We start from the raw sequence: 16,425 nt of genomic DNA on the forward strand, positions 1-16,425 counted from the left end.
TTTACCAAGGTGTCTTCTAGTTAGGATCCAGTTAAGTCACCCCAGTGATTTAGAATCTGAGTAGTAACTTTGGTAATCCAGGTCATTTTAAGGAAACCAGTGCATTCATATCACTGTAACATACTCTGTGTAAGGCTGATTTTGAAAAGTGTTCAGAAACTTAGGCTAGCCCGGAGAATGCAGTAAGATAATTGACCAGAGCAAATTACAGAGAACACAAAAGTCCCATGTTATAACAGCCCTGTTAGTTATCAGACCATTTCTAGACACAATTTAAAAAGCTGATTATGAACTATAACTTGCTACATGTCTTGGGTTCAGGCTACTTGAAAGACCCAGTTCTCCCATTAGAGTTTATAAGGGTTCTGAGATCTTCAGGGGAGGGTCTTCTCTCGGCCTTACTAACTCCAAGACAGAGTTTGGACAGACACAAGAGAAGCCTTCTCAGTGGTTGCAGATAGACCCTGAAAACATTCCCTTCAAAGGAAGCAAGGCAGGATTCCTCCCTGATGCCATTCTGCTGGCAGGCAAAGACCTTTCCATTCAAACAAGCATTTGGCAAATGACTGGATGATAGGAAAAGGTCTTCCAATGGCACTGCCTTATACTTTCCGGGTTCCCCTGATGTTTGTTGACTTGTGCTTAAATTAGAAGATTGTTTTTAAATATAATAATCCATTAATCGTATTTTAACTTTATAACATATTAGTTGGAATCCTGTTGCACAAATTCACACATGTAAAGCCATGGACTTTAATCTTTAATCTTTAAACCCAAGGCTTCCTAGGGTTCCCTTTTGACACAGAAGAGTCTTTCGGTGCCTTGGAACCAGGGAAGGGGAGTCTTTAATATCTAAAAATCACTGGTGCCAGTCCTGCACAATAACACATTATGTTAGATTACAAGTAGATATTTCACTGCAACTTAACTAGAGGAAGAAAGGGTCACCACACAGGCCCTCAAGCAGAATGGTTTTCATCATCCTAAGCATAACAGTCAAACCAGGCCACAGAAATGGTGTAGTGAGGGAGAGGTCTGATAAAGCTGAGGTAATGTATCACTTCAATTTAATATAAAAATACACAAATGAAAACTGCAACAAAATATTGCAAGGCACGCTGCAGCCTGTGTTCAGTCCTCATTAGACTGCTTTGTTTCCATCCCCAGGTCATCGTTAAGTCTTCTTTAAAATGATGCCATTGTTCTTCAAATGCTATTGACAGTTTCCTTCTTGGATATGAGTGGTGTCATTTTGGGTATCAAAGAATAAGTACATGGAGAATGAGTTCTCCTTTTGGCCCAAAAGGCAATGCCTCCTTATGCATTCTCCTTTCCCAGAAATAATAATAGGTTTCACCTCCAATCACAACAGACCCTTGCTACAACTGAAGTTAACTTTGTACGTCTGTAGTCCTTGGTCAGCTGCCATCTAAGGGAACTTTTCCACCAAGAAATCTTGAAATCCTAATAAAATTGCGAAGTTTATTCTGTGGCTCAACAATGCCAGAGATATCGGCACAAAATGTTGGTCACAATATTGACTTAGAATAGTGGGCACAAATTTGGCAGAATAATATTAAACTTACAAAATCAGTAAATTTTAAAGAAAAAATATACATGTTGTATAGATGGCATATGACTCCAACTAAATTGTCTAAAACAGTGGTCCCCAACCTTGGGCCTCCAGATGTTCTTGGACTTCAACTCCCAGAAATCCTGCCCAGCAGATGTGGTGTTGAAGGCTTCTGGGAGCTGTAGTCCAAGAACATCTGGAGGCCCAAGGTTGGGGATCACTGGTCTAAAATACACAAGAATACCTCCAACAAATGTTGGAAATGTAAATGCAGGACGGTACATTTTATCATATCTGGTGGACATGTAAGGAAGCAAAAAGTTATTGGAAATTAATACATGAAATGCTACAAAAAATCTTATGTGATACCATTTAAACGGGAACTGTTTTTATTCAAAGTTATGACTGAAATTATAGATAAAGAAATGATATATTTCATAATACATGTAATTATGGCAGAGAGAATACTATATGGAAAATATTGGAAGAAAGAAGGTACCATCTCTGGAGGAACTGATAGAAAAGATACTGGAAGTGGAGATGGATGTACTAACAGAAGCACTAAATGAAAGATCATCTCAAAAAGGACTTAAAAATGGAAACAAGTTTATAACTGGATCCGAAAAATGGACTGGAAAGCATACATAAAAGAAGTATAAGAAGGTCCAAGGAATGGAGAGAGTTGTAAAGATGGATAGTTTGGAAAATTTGTTAGATTGTTTATGTGATTTCCCTTTTCAGCATAACTAAGTAAGTGGATGTAAAAATGCTCTTTCACTCTCTGGAATTTTATCCTTTCCCCAACCTTAATCCTCCCTTCCTTATTCCCTTGTACCCTCACCCCAACCCTTACGCTTATTGAAAATGTATAAACACCATTAAAAAAACAACAATGCCAGAGATAGAGATTATTTAGTTTTTCACTAAACCCAATAAGAGTAAAGTATAAAACTGGCTTATTGCTCACAGTTGTGAGAAACATATTCAAAGTTCAAATATAACATATTATTTAGAGACAGCAGACTTTCTTTATAGACTATTGAAACATCTTTCTTACTCTTTGTGACATAACTATACTTCAGTTTTTCTTTCAGAAATCTGCACTCTATTTACCAGGGGAAATGGGGTAACAGACACCTAGTTGGAGCATGATTAAATTTTTTAAAAATGATTTAAAAAAAATTAAATTGTGATTTAAATAAATTTTATTTATTTATTTATTTATTTATTGGACTTATATACCGCCCGATAGCGCTACAAGCACTCTCCGGGCGGTTTACAATTTTAATTATACAGGCTACACATTGCCCCCCCAGCAAGCTGGGTACTCATTTTACCGACTTCGGAAGGATGGAAGGCTGAGTCAACCTTGAGCCGGCTACCTGGGATTTGAACCCCAGGTCGTGAGCACAGTTTTAGCTGCAGTACAGCGTTTTAACCACTGCGCCACGAGGCTCTGTAATTTTAATTTTTAATCATTGATTTTTATTGATCCTAAGTAGCTTGGCCGCATCTGTCCCCAGTGTTGTGTTGTTGTTCTCCATGTGCGCACATATGAAAAGGAGAACCTCTGTTATGGGAGAGGAACGTGGTCCACTTTCATCTCAAGTGGGAACAGAAGGAGGTGCCACTGATTCCATATGAACTGGGACCCTAGAAAAATCAGTATCCTATCTAGATATGGGCATGAACCACTGGTCTAGTCCTCTAGTCCTAATTCACATGGGGAGGCCCCAAAGATAGCAGAGACTCTCCTCCTTTTCACACTCTTCATGTGCCAGCACTGTACCTCTTTTAAGTTACACTGAGTTACTACTACAGCCATATACTACCTAGGAAATAAGCAGGCTTCTATGACATCTGGCTCTTGACCAGGCTGTTACAGCAAGCACACTTAAATTACTTGTAAAAAAAGAATGTTAATTTTCCATTTTAAGATAGTCACTGTTCTTTCTGGAGGCAGAAAAAAAAATTAGGTTTTAGGATAAGTGGGTACATTGTCCTTATGAGCCAGTTTGAACAAAAAGAGTAAGAAAAAGTTTTTAAACAAATATTGACCAAAATCCACTGAAGCTGTTCCACTAAAAGAAGCTGATTTCAATAACAAAAGGAGCAGAGCAAGGCCTCTGCTCCATTACAGTCTCCAGAGCAATCCCAGAACATGTGTCTGGGAGCTATAAAGCCCTCTGAAGTAGATTTTAGGGGCAGGAGAAGGCAGAGAGGAAACACAGAACCAGGACAGCCTACTCTTTTCTATTTTTTAGTGAACACAGTTGTGAATCAGAATGTACTATGCTGTCTGCCGGTGTTTCCCAACCGTGTGTGTGTGTGTGTGTGTGTGTGTGTGTGTGTGTGTGTGTGTGTGTGTGTGTGTGTGTGTGTGTGTGTGTGTGTGTGTGTGTGTGTGTGTGTGTGTGTGTGTGTGTGTGTGTGTGTGTGTGTGTGTGTGTGTGTGTGTGTGTGTGTGTGTGTGTGTGGGACCCCTCCTTGACCTTTGAGAGTGGAATATTAAAGTTACCATGTATGAGAAATAGGTTCTTTCTAGGAAGAAAGACGCCTTTACTCTCTGAGAAGGGATGACTGTAACCTATTAAAAATGCCTTTTTATGCAAATGTGGTAAGCAAGTTGCACGTTACTTGGCTATTATAAAAGGTAGTTGCAACTCGAAAAAAGTTGGGAACCACTACTGTGTACAAACATGCTTGAATGTTCATTCTCTTACAACTGCGGATAGCTCAGTGTTTAGGTATCTGGCTGCGAAATCAAAGATTGGGAGCCTGATTCCCTACTTTGCCTCTTTGACATGGGCTGGACTTGATGATCCTTTGCAGCTCTGCAGTCCTAAGATTAAAGTTTAGATTGCAGCTTGAAAGTATATTTGTCAGATTTCTGAAGTTTAATAAATTTGTGTTAACTCATAATGTGTTCCCCCCCCCTCAGTCTCTGCGTCCACTACCGTGTTTCTCCGATAAGACCTATCCCGAAAATAAGCCCTCCCCTTACTGTGTAACATTCCTCTAAAATAAGCCCTCCCCCGAAAATAAGCCCTATTGAGATTGATTTTTGCGCCACGCCATCCCATTACCGGGCAGCGAAAGCAGGGCAGGCGGGCGAGGGCAGGCGGGGCGGCGGTGGGCGCGGGCTTGACAAGAAAGGCGCGCCTGGGCGAGAGAAAGCATGGACCGCCGGGGCCAGCCTTCCAGCTCCCGGGAGCAGCAGCAACAGCAGCAGGAGCCGGACGGCTCCACAAGAGGAATTGCCGGCTTCCCATAGTGAACAGGGGCGGCAGGAGATTCCTTCCTCCCCCCCCGCCCACCTCACCCTCTGGTTGGCTTCCAAAGGACCAACAAGGGCGGCGGAGCCTCTTCGCCCCGCCGGTGGTGACCAGTGGGCGGAGAGAAAGGCCGCCGGCCAGTCGGGTGGGTGAAAGATGGGGCTTCCTTTTTGTGACATCACCCTCTCCCCCCTCAGGAAAGCTGCTCCACCCCCTCCCTCATTGCCGAGGTGCCCCCCAGAGTCCCTGGCCCGCAGCTCCCACCCTTCCAACCACCCTCCCGCCGGCGAGGCTGCTTCTGCCGCGGCCGCCCCAAACCGGCGCTTGCCGGCGATGGACTCACCACGAGGAGGCTAGAGACAAGGGTGACGCCTCGGGAGGCCCGGGGGAAGGCAGGCACGGCGGCGACGGCGGCCGGAGCCGCAGGAGCCTCCATGGCTGCCACTGGGGGCTGAGCAAAGGCGTCTCTGGGCAGCGGCAGCCGGAGGCCCCTACCGAGCCATGGGGACCGGGAGCCGAGAGGGGCGTGCCTGACCCACCACCGCCGGGGGAGGAGCTGCTGCCCATCTAGCAGCCCCGCCGTCCCATTGCCGGGCAGCGAAAGGAGGGCAGGCGGGGTGGCAGCAGGTGCAGGCTCGGCAAGAAAGGCGCGCCTGGGCGAGAGAAAGCGCGGACCGGCCGGGCCAGCCTTCCAGCTCCCGGGAGCAGCAGCAACAACAACAGCAGGAGCCGGCCGGCTCCGCAAGAGGAATTGCCGGCTTCCCATAGCGAGCAGGGGCGGCAGGAGATTCCTTCCTCCCCCCGCCCACCTCACCCTCCGGCCGGCTTCCGAAGGACCAACAAGGGCAAGATGAGTGCTGTCAATGTTCATTAAAATAAGCCCTCCCCTGAAAATAAGCCCTCTGGTGTTTTTCTTTCCCCAAAAAATAATAAGACAGTGTCTTATTATCGGAGAAACACGGTACATCTCTGCTAATTAGCCTCAAACATTCTAAAAATAGAGCAAATGGTGTAGCTACTGCATGCAGTTGGGTTCTGGGCCTCTCCTATTGCCAAGCAGCAAAGGGGCAGCTTACAAAACACATGCCAAAGATGCCAGGGCACCATCTGTTTCGAGCATACAGAATTTATGTGCAAATAAACCATTTACACATGATTATTCTTGTTCATTGCTGGAAAAATAATGAGGCAGGGATAAGGAAATTATATCACTCACTGAAATGCCTCTTGATAAAGAAGTAAATAAAGATTCTAATGCACATTTTTATCAGCCAGTTAAAAGGGTATTACAATTCCAGGGAGCACTTGCTTAGAACACAATTAATGCACACAAACCATAGTATCTCAGGACAGAGATTGGTGTAAAATAAAAGCAATGGAAGGAAAAATATCTGCTGCATCCTAACATTTCTAAGTTATCTTATTCAATCATTTTATATCCCCCAAGCAATTTACAATATAAAATGAAGGAAACAATAGAAACATGAAAACACTGCAAATTAAACTAAGCCAGGATCTACTGTAAACTCTTGAACAGAGACACAGGTTTGGCACATATGTGTCTGGTATTTGACAAGTTTCCCCAGTGTGCAATGAAGAGATTTACTGCACTTTAAGATTTCATATGCACATGCCAAATGTGTATTTTGTCATTAAAACCCAGCTTCGCAACCAAAGATTCACGCTGGGATCTGAAGCTATAACCTATAGATCAGTAGGTTGGTCTGAGCTCCCAAAGTTAGCACCCCAGTTACGAACTTCCTAAATAAATCACATTAAATTTCATTAAATAAATCCAAATTACAAAAATCATATCAATAACTATATCAAATTATCAAATAAGGTTCAGGTTGAACCTCCTGCTTTACACTCAAATGAATGAGTCAGTGACAAAAGCAGTGATACATACAAGCAACATGAGAACATTTTAGAGAGCTTCTTGACTAAAAATCCACAGCTTGGCAGCAGGTGAATGACAATTTTCCTTCATCATTTATTCCGAAACCTAATGCCTAAAGTCAAACCAGGTTGAAGCACACTTACTTGGAAAGGAGAATGACACAATTTTGGGCTCTTCGGCCATCAATCACAGAAAGCTCTTTGACTTTCCGACTGGACAGGTACAAATCTTCAGTTGATCCCATTTCCTTCTACAAAGAATTCAAGAAACAAACATCAAAATCAGTGCCATATCATTTTTTTCCCTCCATTTCCTATTTCTGAAAGAGACAGAAGGACGACTAGGTAGCTAGCAATCTGAACCCAAACTGTTGGGTTTGCAAGGAAATCCATCCAGGATGAATGGTTATTCAAGGCACAAAAGGCCAATGCTTAACAGAATATCACAGAAGCACAGAGTAAATGTTTCTTTACTTAGTCACTAATTAGCACAATGGCATATTTCCTTGCAGACAGTGGTGCAACTGCGCACACATCGAAAGTAGTATGCATTGATGAGTGTGTGTATGGTTCTCATCTTACTTCTACCACTATAAACAGGATTGTCAATATTAGCTGAATGGTAAAGGGGAGAGAGAGAGAGAGAGAGAATACCCTCATGCATCGTGGTGCACTTGAATAATTTGTAATTTAAAAGAATATTAATCATCCATTTTAAGATAACCACTTTTCTTTCTGGAGGCTGAAAAAAAATCATTGTGGGTTTTAGGATAGCTGGGTATATTGCCCAAATGAACCTAAAGGACTGAAAAAGTTCCCCAGACAGATATTGGCTGTAGATTCAATGTTGTGGATGCCAACTAGGGAATGAAATAATTTGGTAGCTCCTAACAGCTGAAATGAGTGGAATTTGGGAAATCAACACTCATGCAAATCCCATCCACTGAATGGCTCTATTCTGACTAGCTAGTGGATTTACCCCTAGGTTTCCATGGCAGAAAGAAGCCCTATTCATGCACACATGCGCACGCACACGTGTGCATGCACACACACAAAATTCCAGAATATTCCTGAGTTCTTGCAGGGTGTGCAGAGAGAGGAAATCACATAAATTCCCATCCTCCACTGCTCTGGAAAGACACTTCTGCTAGTGAAACCAAACTGAGAATTCTGAGCTATACAGATAAAATTACCATTCATGAATTACTATTCATGAGCGGCTTTGCAAAATGCCTTCCTTCCTGTCCCATGAGCAAGATGGGGAAATTTACTCTTTCGGACTATAAGCCTTACAATAGCCCAGCAGTTATGGCCACTGGAGTGTGAGGAAAAAGAACTTTTCCCATATCTGCCTTTCTCTTTGTTCCCCAGTGGATTCAGCTACACCAAAGGACAATGACTTTCAATGGCCTCTCCCTGATACAAGGGGACCCTTGTCATCTCCTCCCTGTCCCAGACAGCCCATAGAAATTCAGATTAACAGTCAGGCTTATTCATGCAGTAAACAATTTAGATCTGGATGCTGCTGCTGAGTCTTTGAAGACAAACATTAGAAAGAATGCTTTAAGTAAGATGGTGACAGAGAGTAGTACTCACCTGCTTACAGGAGGAAGGAGGGTTAGTTAGCAGGTCCTACTCAGGCAACAGTCGAAGGCAATAGAGAAGGAGACATGCCAATAGTTAGCCACAGCAGTAAAAAGGTACAGGTTTTATCCAAGCAACAGTATTTGGTTTCCTAAGTAATTAAAATGCTATGCTTGTTAACAAGCCCCTTGATTAAAAGAACCAAAGAGGAAATGCATCAAGGTCTGTTCTCCTCTTCCAGTCTGATAAACAGTCACCACCATCAATAGTGTGATAGGAAATAATGTGCATCTTTTGTGCAAAGATTCTACAGCCGACAATTAGCATTGCTAATGGACTGAAAAGTACATCTTACTGAGTTCAATGGCTGTCATGCATATCTCCTGACACCCTTCTGTACAACTATATAACTGTAACTTATCTCTTAAAGATAAGGAAATGCTATTTTTGAATATCCGTAAACTAATCTGATGTAAATTATATTCCAGGTTAATGACATTACTTCATCCTTACATAATTGCTAGGAAAAGGAGAACAGATGCTTTGTCTTTTCAAGGAAAAAAAGAAGCAATTGTAAGTAAAAGAAAGAGGAAAACAAAATATATTAATCCTATATTAATTCCAACAGGAGAAGGAAATGCTTCATTCATTCTCACTTGTACACACACACACACACACACACTCAAGTCCAAGAACAAAAGAGCAAGGACTTGTTTGGGCATTTGGATTTGGGTATACTTGGCACATTTAAATGTAGAAGTAAAAAAAAAATTCAAGGTATATAAAGAGTTGGCCAAAATATAAAGGTTTGGCTCATACAACTACATTTCAGTGCAATAAACAGAGATATGTACAGTACATGCTTTCCACTGGTACGCTCCTTGCTTCTCCTTCCTTACACACCATACTAAGCGTGCAAGTCTTCCCTGAATCTTAGTTTACCATTAACAACCACATCAGGAATCTATGATTACCAGCTTGAAACAAGCCAATGGCCAAAATCCTGTTGCTTAGTGTAATAAATTGCATTAGAGCAGACCCACTGAACCAAGTAATAGTTAGAGTTGGACCATCTGAATCAATGGAAAACTGAGACACCTAGGAAATATGAGACGAAGCGAGAAGTAGAGTTAATATGTTACTGAAAAAATGACCAAGCTAAATCTTCACTGTGCTTTTTCTGTGTATAAATATTTATGTGGTGTCTTGCCAAGATCAATCAAGTAATATGGTCTTATTCCAATGGGAACTGAGAGATTTTAGTCAGTTCAGTTCTGAATCCAAATGGTAAATGCTTTTGTTGACTCCATGCTGTGGCAGCTAGAATAGCACAAGATGGAAGAGGATTTAACATCAGCGATAGTTTTCATTGTACCCTGTATGCAATATAGGGCTAAAAGGGAAAAACAAGACATGACAGATTCTTCTTAAACTCGTTAAGAAAGGTTTAAGCTCCAGCTTTGGAATGTCGTCTAAATAGCAGAAGATTGCATTAAGACAACTTTGACAGACTATGTTTTCAGAGCACATTTCAGTGACTAGGAAAGTATCAGAAACCAGGGGTAAAGCTCCCTCAGCTTTCTTCCAGCTGAATTTCATTCATCAGAGGCAGACGAAATGCAGGTAATTTGCTTTCCAAGAAAACCAAGGGAAAAAATGTAATAAACAGCCACAGTTAAAATATATTGCTAGTGTTATAATCTGTAACTCGTTGGCTGGAATGAAAAGGCAAGAAAAAGAAAGCAGAGCAGAACAGAGCAAATGAAATGCTTAGCTAATCTAATCTCACTCATCAAAACTCTTCAACTGCTTGGAATATTTTATTCAGGAAAAGTAGGCATGCAGTGGTAAAAAAAATAAATTAAAAATTAACAGCAGTAAATGCAAAAATCAAGAATTTTAGAACTGAAACCAGACAGGTGTACTACCTACAGACACATTTTGTACAAATGGCAAACACAGCTGTAAAACAGACTTGATAGCACAGTTGTTCTGCTTCACTCTGATCTATCTTCACCCTCAGGACTAATGCTAACATCTGGTATGCTTGGGCAGCCACGGAGGCCCTATCACAACACTCGCCCTTTACATATTTTCCCCCGCTCTGGCTCTCTAAACATCAACTGACACATCATCCAGCCACCACTCTAACTTTTCACACAGTCCTGTAGTGATACTATGCCAGTGATGTTGTGGGAAATTAAAACAGAAACTACATCCAGACATCCAGTACTGCTGGGACTATCACACAGGGCTGCCAGATGCCATCAGCAACGGGTGAGAGAACCACCAGACGGCATCTTATCCAAGACCCTCACATCTATAGGACAACTTTGCTTACCTTCAAACTAACGAGATATGAAACAAGTTCCCGCTCCTCTTCCTCATTAGTGTGAATGCTGGCCAAAAGTAACTTATGCCATTAAGATAGGAAATTATACCATTAAGACTGTTAATGCAGGAGGTTAAATTAAAATCTCATAACGGAAGGGATCCTAAAGGAGGACTGGGAAAAAACTGTCAGGCCTGATGATGTCATCAACCTTACATAGGCTGACACTATTTCTGTAGAGAAGGACATGGAGCCCAGATTTCACAGCGATAGGGACAAAAAAGAAATTCCTTACCTGATGTCTTTGATACGCTGAGAACATTTTTTCGAAATCCTCCAAATCCAACATCTTGAAAGCCCTTAAATCATCTATTTCATGCCAGATTGTGCCATGTATCTTCTCCTACATCCCAAAGAGAGAGAGACATATTGTCATTAAGGGTCTTTATCACTGCGTTGAAATGGCAGGTGTACAGTATTTATCTGTGCTCCACCTTTGGCTTCCAAACGTACCTGAAGATCCATTGCTGTAAAAATGCATTTATTCCTAGAGAGCTTTGTTTCCTTCCCCTTTTTTACACTCTACACTCTGCTCTTCAGTGAATGTTCTTTTTAATGCAGCCTGGTTATTTTTACTGAAAGTGCTCCAGAAAGCTTTTTTTAAAGGTACTTGGTAAATATAATTACTGTTGTTGGTCATTTTATGCCAAATAAAGAGGAACTTTAAAATATTAAAAGGAACACTGCATGGGGGGGGGGGAGTTTAGGAAGGACTTACACTGGCAACAATATGAAGACCTTCACAGATTGTGGTGTCTTGTCCAGAAAAAAGGATTATTAAGTAGATGCCTTCAAGATCTGACGTTCCTCAAGTGCACTCATGCAGCAAGGTGTATTACCACCTCATTTCTAAACTAATTAGGAACAGCCCCCATTCCCCACTCACTGTCATTAAAAGGAGCAAGAGAAACTGTGTCATGCTGGAAAAAATAGCCAGAGAACAAGTGAATTGTCAGAGCGAAAAGCAGATCTGGTCTGCAGAGAGGGCAGGAAGAGAAGATTAAAGGAAGGGAAGAAAACTAGAAGAAATCCTGGACAAAAAGTGGAAAAACAGTTGCTCCTACAAAGGTTGCCTTAACTCTTTATGCGTTGGAAAACTATTTACACCTTGTTGGTGTTACATGCCTTCACCAACTTACAGAGACCCTAATAGGGTTTTCAAGGTAAGTTAGATATTTAAGGAGTGGTTTTACCAGTTCCACTCCCCCAGTGAGTTTCCATGGTTGTGTGGGCCTCCCAAATCCTAGTCCATTACTCTGTCCACTAGATTGGCATTTACACCTACTTCCCTTAACAGCGGCTCATTTGGGAAAATGTCATATTGCATCCACAGGATCACATACTGTAACTGAAAGCCACCTCCGCTAACACAATAATACTTTCTTGCACCTAGAAATTTGCCATAGGAGACAGCTTAGTCTTTTGTGTCCTATGCTCAATTCAGACATGCAAGAAACACATTTCAGAAGAACTGAGAACAATTCTACCACCTCACAGATGAGATCTTCTTGAGAAGGACCAAACTAGAGATGGAGGTATTCATATTTGAGAATCCCCACACAGCTGGAGTTAATGAGGGTCCAGCCCCTAGGGCTGGACCATCCACTCACACATCCAGTGGCACCGGTGGCCCCTCTCCTCCTTCCAATTGCTCTAGAGTGCCACTTTGCAGCCTTGCAGGGAGACTCATTCTCCCTTCCTCTCCCAGGAGTGGCTAGATGACTGGGAAGAAAATGGCACTCTGGAGCAATTGGAAGGACGAAGCGGGCCAGTGGCAGATGTGTGAGTGGATGGTCTAGCCCCAGGGGCCGGACCCTCGTTAACTCCATCTGCGTGGGGTTATTACTATTCATATACGAATACCCCCATCTCTAGACCAAACAATTGGAATACACTGTCCAAAACATTATTGTGTAGAAGGCTATGGCAGGGTTTATTTAAGTTCATTTGACCCTCATTATATTATGAAATACTTCAAACCAAAGCACAAATCTGCCACAAACAGTGACAATACTCAGAATTAAAACTAAAGCTCAGTTTAGCTCAATATGTATGAGCCAAAGCAAATCTTAGGCTCATATGGCTGCCCCTCTCTATTCCTTGGAAAAACCAAGAGGAGGACTTTGTAAGTTTACATTTTAGGCATCTTTTACATGTGGCTGTTCATTATATTAAAAACTGGGGAGTGTGATTTACCCTAACCATCATCAGTTTAAACAAGCTGGCCTTGGAAACCACAGTTTTTAAAGTATTTATTATTGTTTTTTCATTGTACATATATCTCACTTTCCCCCTAAAAACTAGTAAACTAGAACTTACCCCCTAAGAACTAGGCACGTATGAAACATTATTTAAACAGGTTGAAAGTAAATTAAACACAAAGTTAAAAATAGAATTAACAGTAACACCATTAAAATTGCAATAATCACAGCAATTCAAGTCATCAAAATAATCAGTAAACATGGTCTAAATGGAAAACATGAAGAGATGTTTGAAGAAGCACCAAAGGGGAGCAAGAATAAAAAGTCAAGCCAACACTGGTGGGAATTCATTGCACACAGGACAATCATCTTAAGTGTCTGGACTTCTAGTTTTACCTCTATACCACCAAATACAGGAGAAGGCTCTCTTTCCTGTGCATGTCAAGTGGGTTTCCACAGATAATGTTACTCCCAAGGACCACCTGTGATTATCTTAATGTGCAAATAGGATTATAATGAGACTTGCTTTGAAGTTGGCTTGTTTTGAAACCACAGTTAATATCAAACCACATTCCTGGCTTTGGATGTAACAATAAGCTGTGCATATGCAAAACCAAAACCATAAACTTCCAAAGCTTTCCTCCCAAGCTGAATGGAAAGAAAGGGTGTGGAATTCCCACGTGTCATGGTAAACGAATCATGGTACTCTTGCTCTGAGATGAGCTTAGAATGAGTAGCTTCCAGCTCCCCCAGACCTTGCCTGCATTGTAAATATTTGCAAAATAAGCTGCAACATATGTGCATTGATGCATACACAGCCACAATAAAAGATTCCCCCCCGCAAAAAAAACAAGAGCCTCCTATTCCTGACCTGATCCTTGAAAAAAAAACTGAAGGGCTCTAACAGACAGTTTCCACAACTGTGGACCAACCAACTTATTGCTCCTTGTCATCACTAAGGAAGACTGAGTATTCTGAAAGAAACAAAGATCTACCAAGTGTATTTGCAAAGACAAATGATTGCTTTAGCTCTATAAACATAGTTATGGTCCCTCATCAGCCATACATGTAAAAAAAAAAAAAAATTAAAACTTTCATGCTTTGTTAAAATGTAAGTTCTGAGTATCATTCACTCTCCTGCCCCCACTTAATGAGAGATTTTTGTTCCAAGTTAATTTTTCTCAAGCTAGTTATCTAGTTTTTCTGCTATGCAAAAGTTTCAGTCTATAACAAAAAAATCAGACCTGTGAACAATGTTTCCCAGGACTCCCCAGAGATTGCCAAAGACATAAAGGGCAGCACACATATTTGGAACGCACACATACAGACAGCCTGAGTACCTCTTTATAAGGAATTAAACTTTTCAAGGAACGTGACTCTTCTATGCACTGTATGATTCGATCACATGTGGATCATTTCCCACTTATACACTTGAAATTACAGTTTGTAAGAGTTCATCTTTTGGACTATAACTTTCAGAATGCCTCAGGCAATATGGCCATTTGGATTTGGAAATATGTTAAGTTTTAAAAAAAGGAGTGAGGGTTGGGATTTTCCAAACTCTACTTTAAATGAAATACAGGACACTGAGAAACAAAACAGGTATGTGAAATGCAAAAGAGTAGGAATTGACAGGATGCCCATTCCCTGGTGTTTATCTCAATGCCTTCTTGCTAATGTCAACCAAAACTAAAAACATGCTGTGCTCAGGGTCTTTACGTAAGAGCTTCACAACAATAACAAAAATCTGAATGAAGTTTGTAAATGTGACAAGGACTGTTATTTAGTCGCCCCCGATTTATATCAGCTTCCTTGGAAGAGGGTGGAGAAGAAACTCACTGCCAGATTTTTCCATTTCAGGATACAAATACTGTATTCTTCCGTGTGAAGAATGTGGAATGAGACAGCCATAGGAAACACAGTCAAATACCATGGACAATGACAGCAGCACCTGAAAGTCTCAAGGGACACATGTTCCCCCATCCTTCCTCTACATGCAAATAAAAAATTTGCATATTGTCTCAAACATCAACCTCTATTGCACTTTTTAAAGGAATGTCTGCTTGTTAAAGAATAAGCCTCTCTGGCTTTTAAGATCTTCTAAGGAGGCCCTTCTCTCATTCCCATCACCTCATTTGGTGAGGACAAAAGAGATACCCTTTTCCACAGTTGCTCCCAAGATGCAGAATGCACTCCTCCAGGAAGCCAGGTTGCCCCCCCCCACAACTTCTTGTCCTACTGACAGATGAAAACCTTCCTTTTTAGGCAGGCTTTTAGATGACTTTGACATCTAAAGGCCGTTATGGGATGTGGCCTATACTGAACTGATTTGGTATGCTTTTAAATGATGGTTTTATTATTCCTACTTCCTTAATTGTTTTTAACACTATACTTCATTGTGTTTTTAATCATGTTTATTATCTTGGTTCCCCTATGGAGAGAAAAATAGCATACTAAATAAATGAACAATGCTATTGGTGTTTGTGTAAGGTTTACAAAACTAGCCATGGCTGTTTTGGGGTAGCTTACAAGGTGCAAGCATACATCTTGGTAGTGCGCCAGGTTGCACATCCAATTGCACAACCAAGATATACCCTGATACCCTGTCAATTAGTTGTAGTTAGCCACATAAGCTTATGCATACCAGCAGGATTTTGATCAACCAACCAATCTAACCCATTCATTATATAAACCACACAAATTCAGAAACAGTTTCTAGGCACAATTTATTATCGTTTTCCTTCATAATTTCTCTCCATTCCTCACTGTGGCAACCTACTCTTTCCAAACAGCTATCTTCAAAATGTTATTCACATAAAGTTAAGATAGGAAACCTACAGCCCATAGCCTCATTCCATGCAAATTAGTTCAGAGTAATTTCATAGCTACTGGCAGAGAGAAAAATAAACAGTAACTATGTGGTCTTGAAAACACCAATCACATTTGCCTCCAGCTTTGTGGGTCAGTGGACTTTCATAGTTAATAGCCTCCTCAACACTGACCTGAAGGTTTCTATTCTTGTTTTGGAGTCCAATCACAGATGGACAAATACGGTCTTACACAGTTCTTGGATTGCACTTGGAGATATATGCATGCATGCATGCATACATACAAGGACTGAAATGTTCTTTTTACAACAAGGGAGACATTATTCGAGAATACTTAGGCATTTCACTTCTGTTTCTTAAAGTTCTAAAGAGCCACTGTGTGGCAGGTGGTAATTAAAGGCTGTTCAGTGCAATATTTATGCCTTCATGTGTTTAGCATCCCGTATGTCCTACAACTAAAAATAACAGAAGTTAAGTTAGTTGAAGGAAATCATTGGGCTGTTGCAGTTTTCTCAGTAAAAACAAGTACAGTCTCCTTGCAGTCTTTTTCCTTTCCTTCTTGAGTGGCCCCAGGGGGGCTAAGGAGATGTAAATCACATTGTCAACAAGAACTGGAAAATATTTCCGTATTTTTAAAAGGAACAATACAGCTGTGTTTTCCTTCTTTGCTCAG

General features: G+C 41.2%; 1 protein-coding gene across 4 annotated transcripts in view; it reads right to left on the reverse strand.

The window, feature by feature from the left end:
* Window positions 1-16,425, reverse strand: part of DAAM2 (dishevelled associated activator of morphogenesis 2) — a 276,268-nt gene that overhangs the window by 51,582 nt on the left and 208,261 nt on the right. For 3 of the 4 annotated variants that reach the window (XM_020785056.3, XM_020785053.3, XM_078383030.1), the window contains 3 exons: window positions 10,959-11,066; window positions 8,344-8,379; window positions 6,892-6,998 (listed from right to left, as the gene is read on the reverse strand). In XM_020785056.3, the coding sequence (XP_020640715.3) occupies window positions 6,892-6,998; window positions 8,344-8,379; window positions 10,959-11,066 (251 nt within the window). The remainder of the gene's footprint in view (window positions 1-6,891; window positions 6,999-8,343; window positions 8,380-10,958; window positions 11,067-16,425) is intronic. The other variant, XM_020785057.3, reaches the window with a different exon arrangement.

This window comes from Pogona vitticeps, chromosome 1, assembly GCF_051106095.1.
Source record: "Pogona vitticeps strain Pit_001003342236 chromosome 1, PviZW2.1, whole genome shotgun sequence".
Classification (NCBI taxonomy): domain Eukaryota; kingdom Metazoa; phylum Chordata; class Lepidosauria; order Squamata; family Agamidae; genus Pogona; species Pogona vitticeps.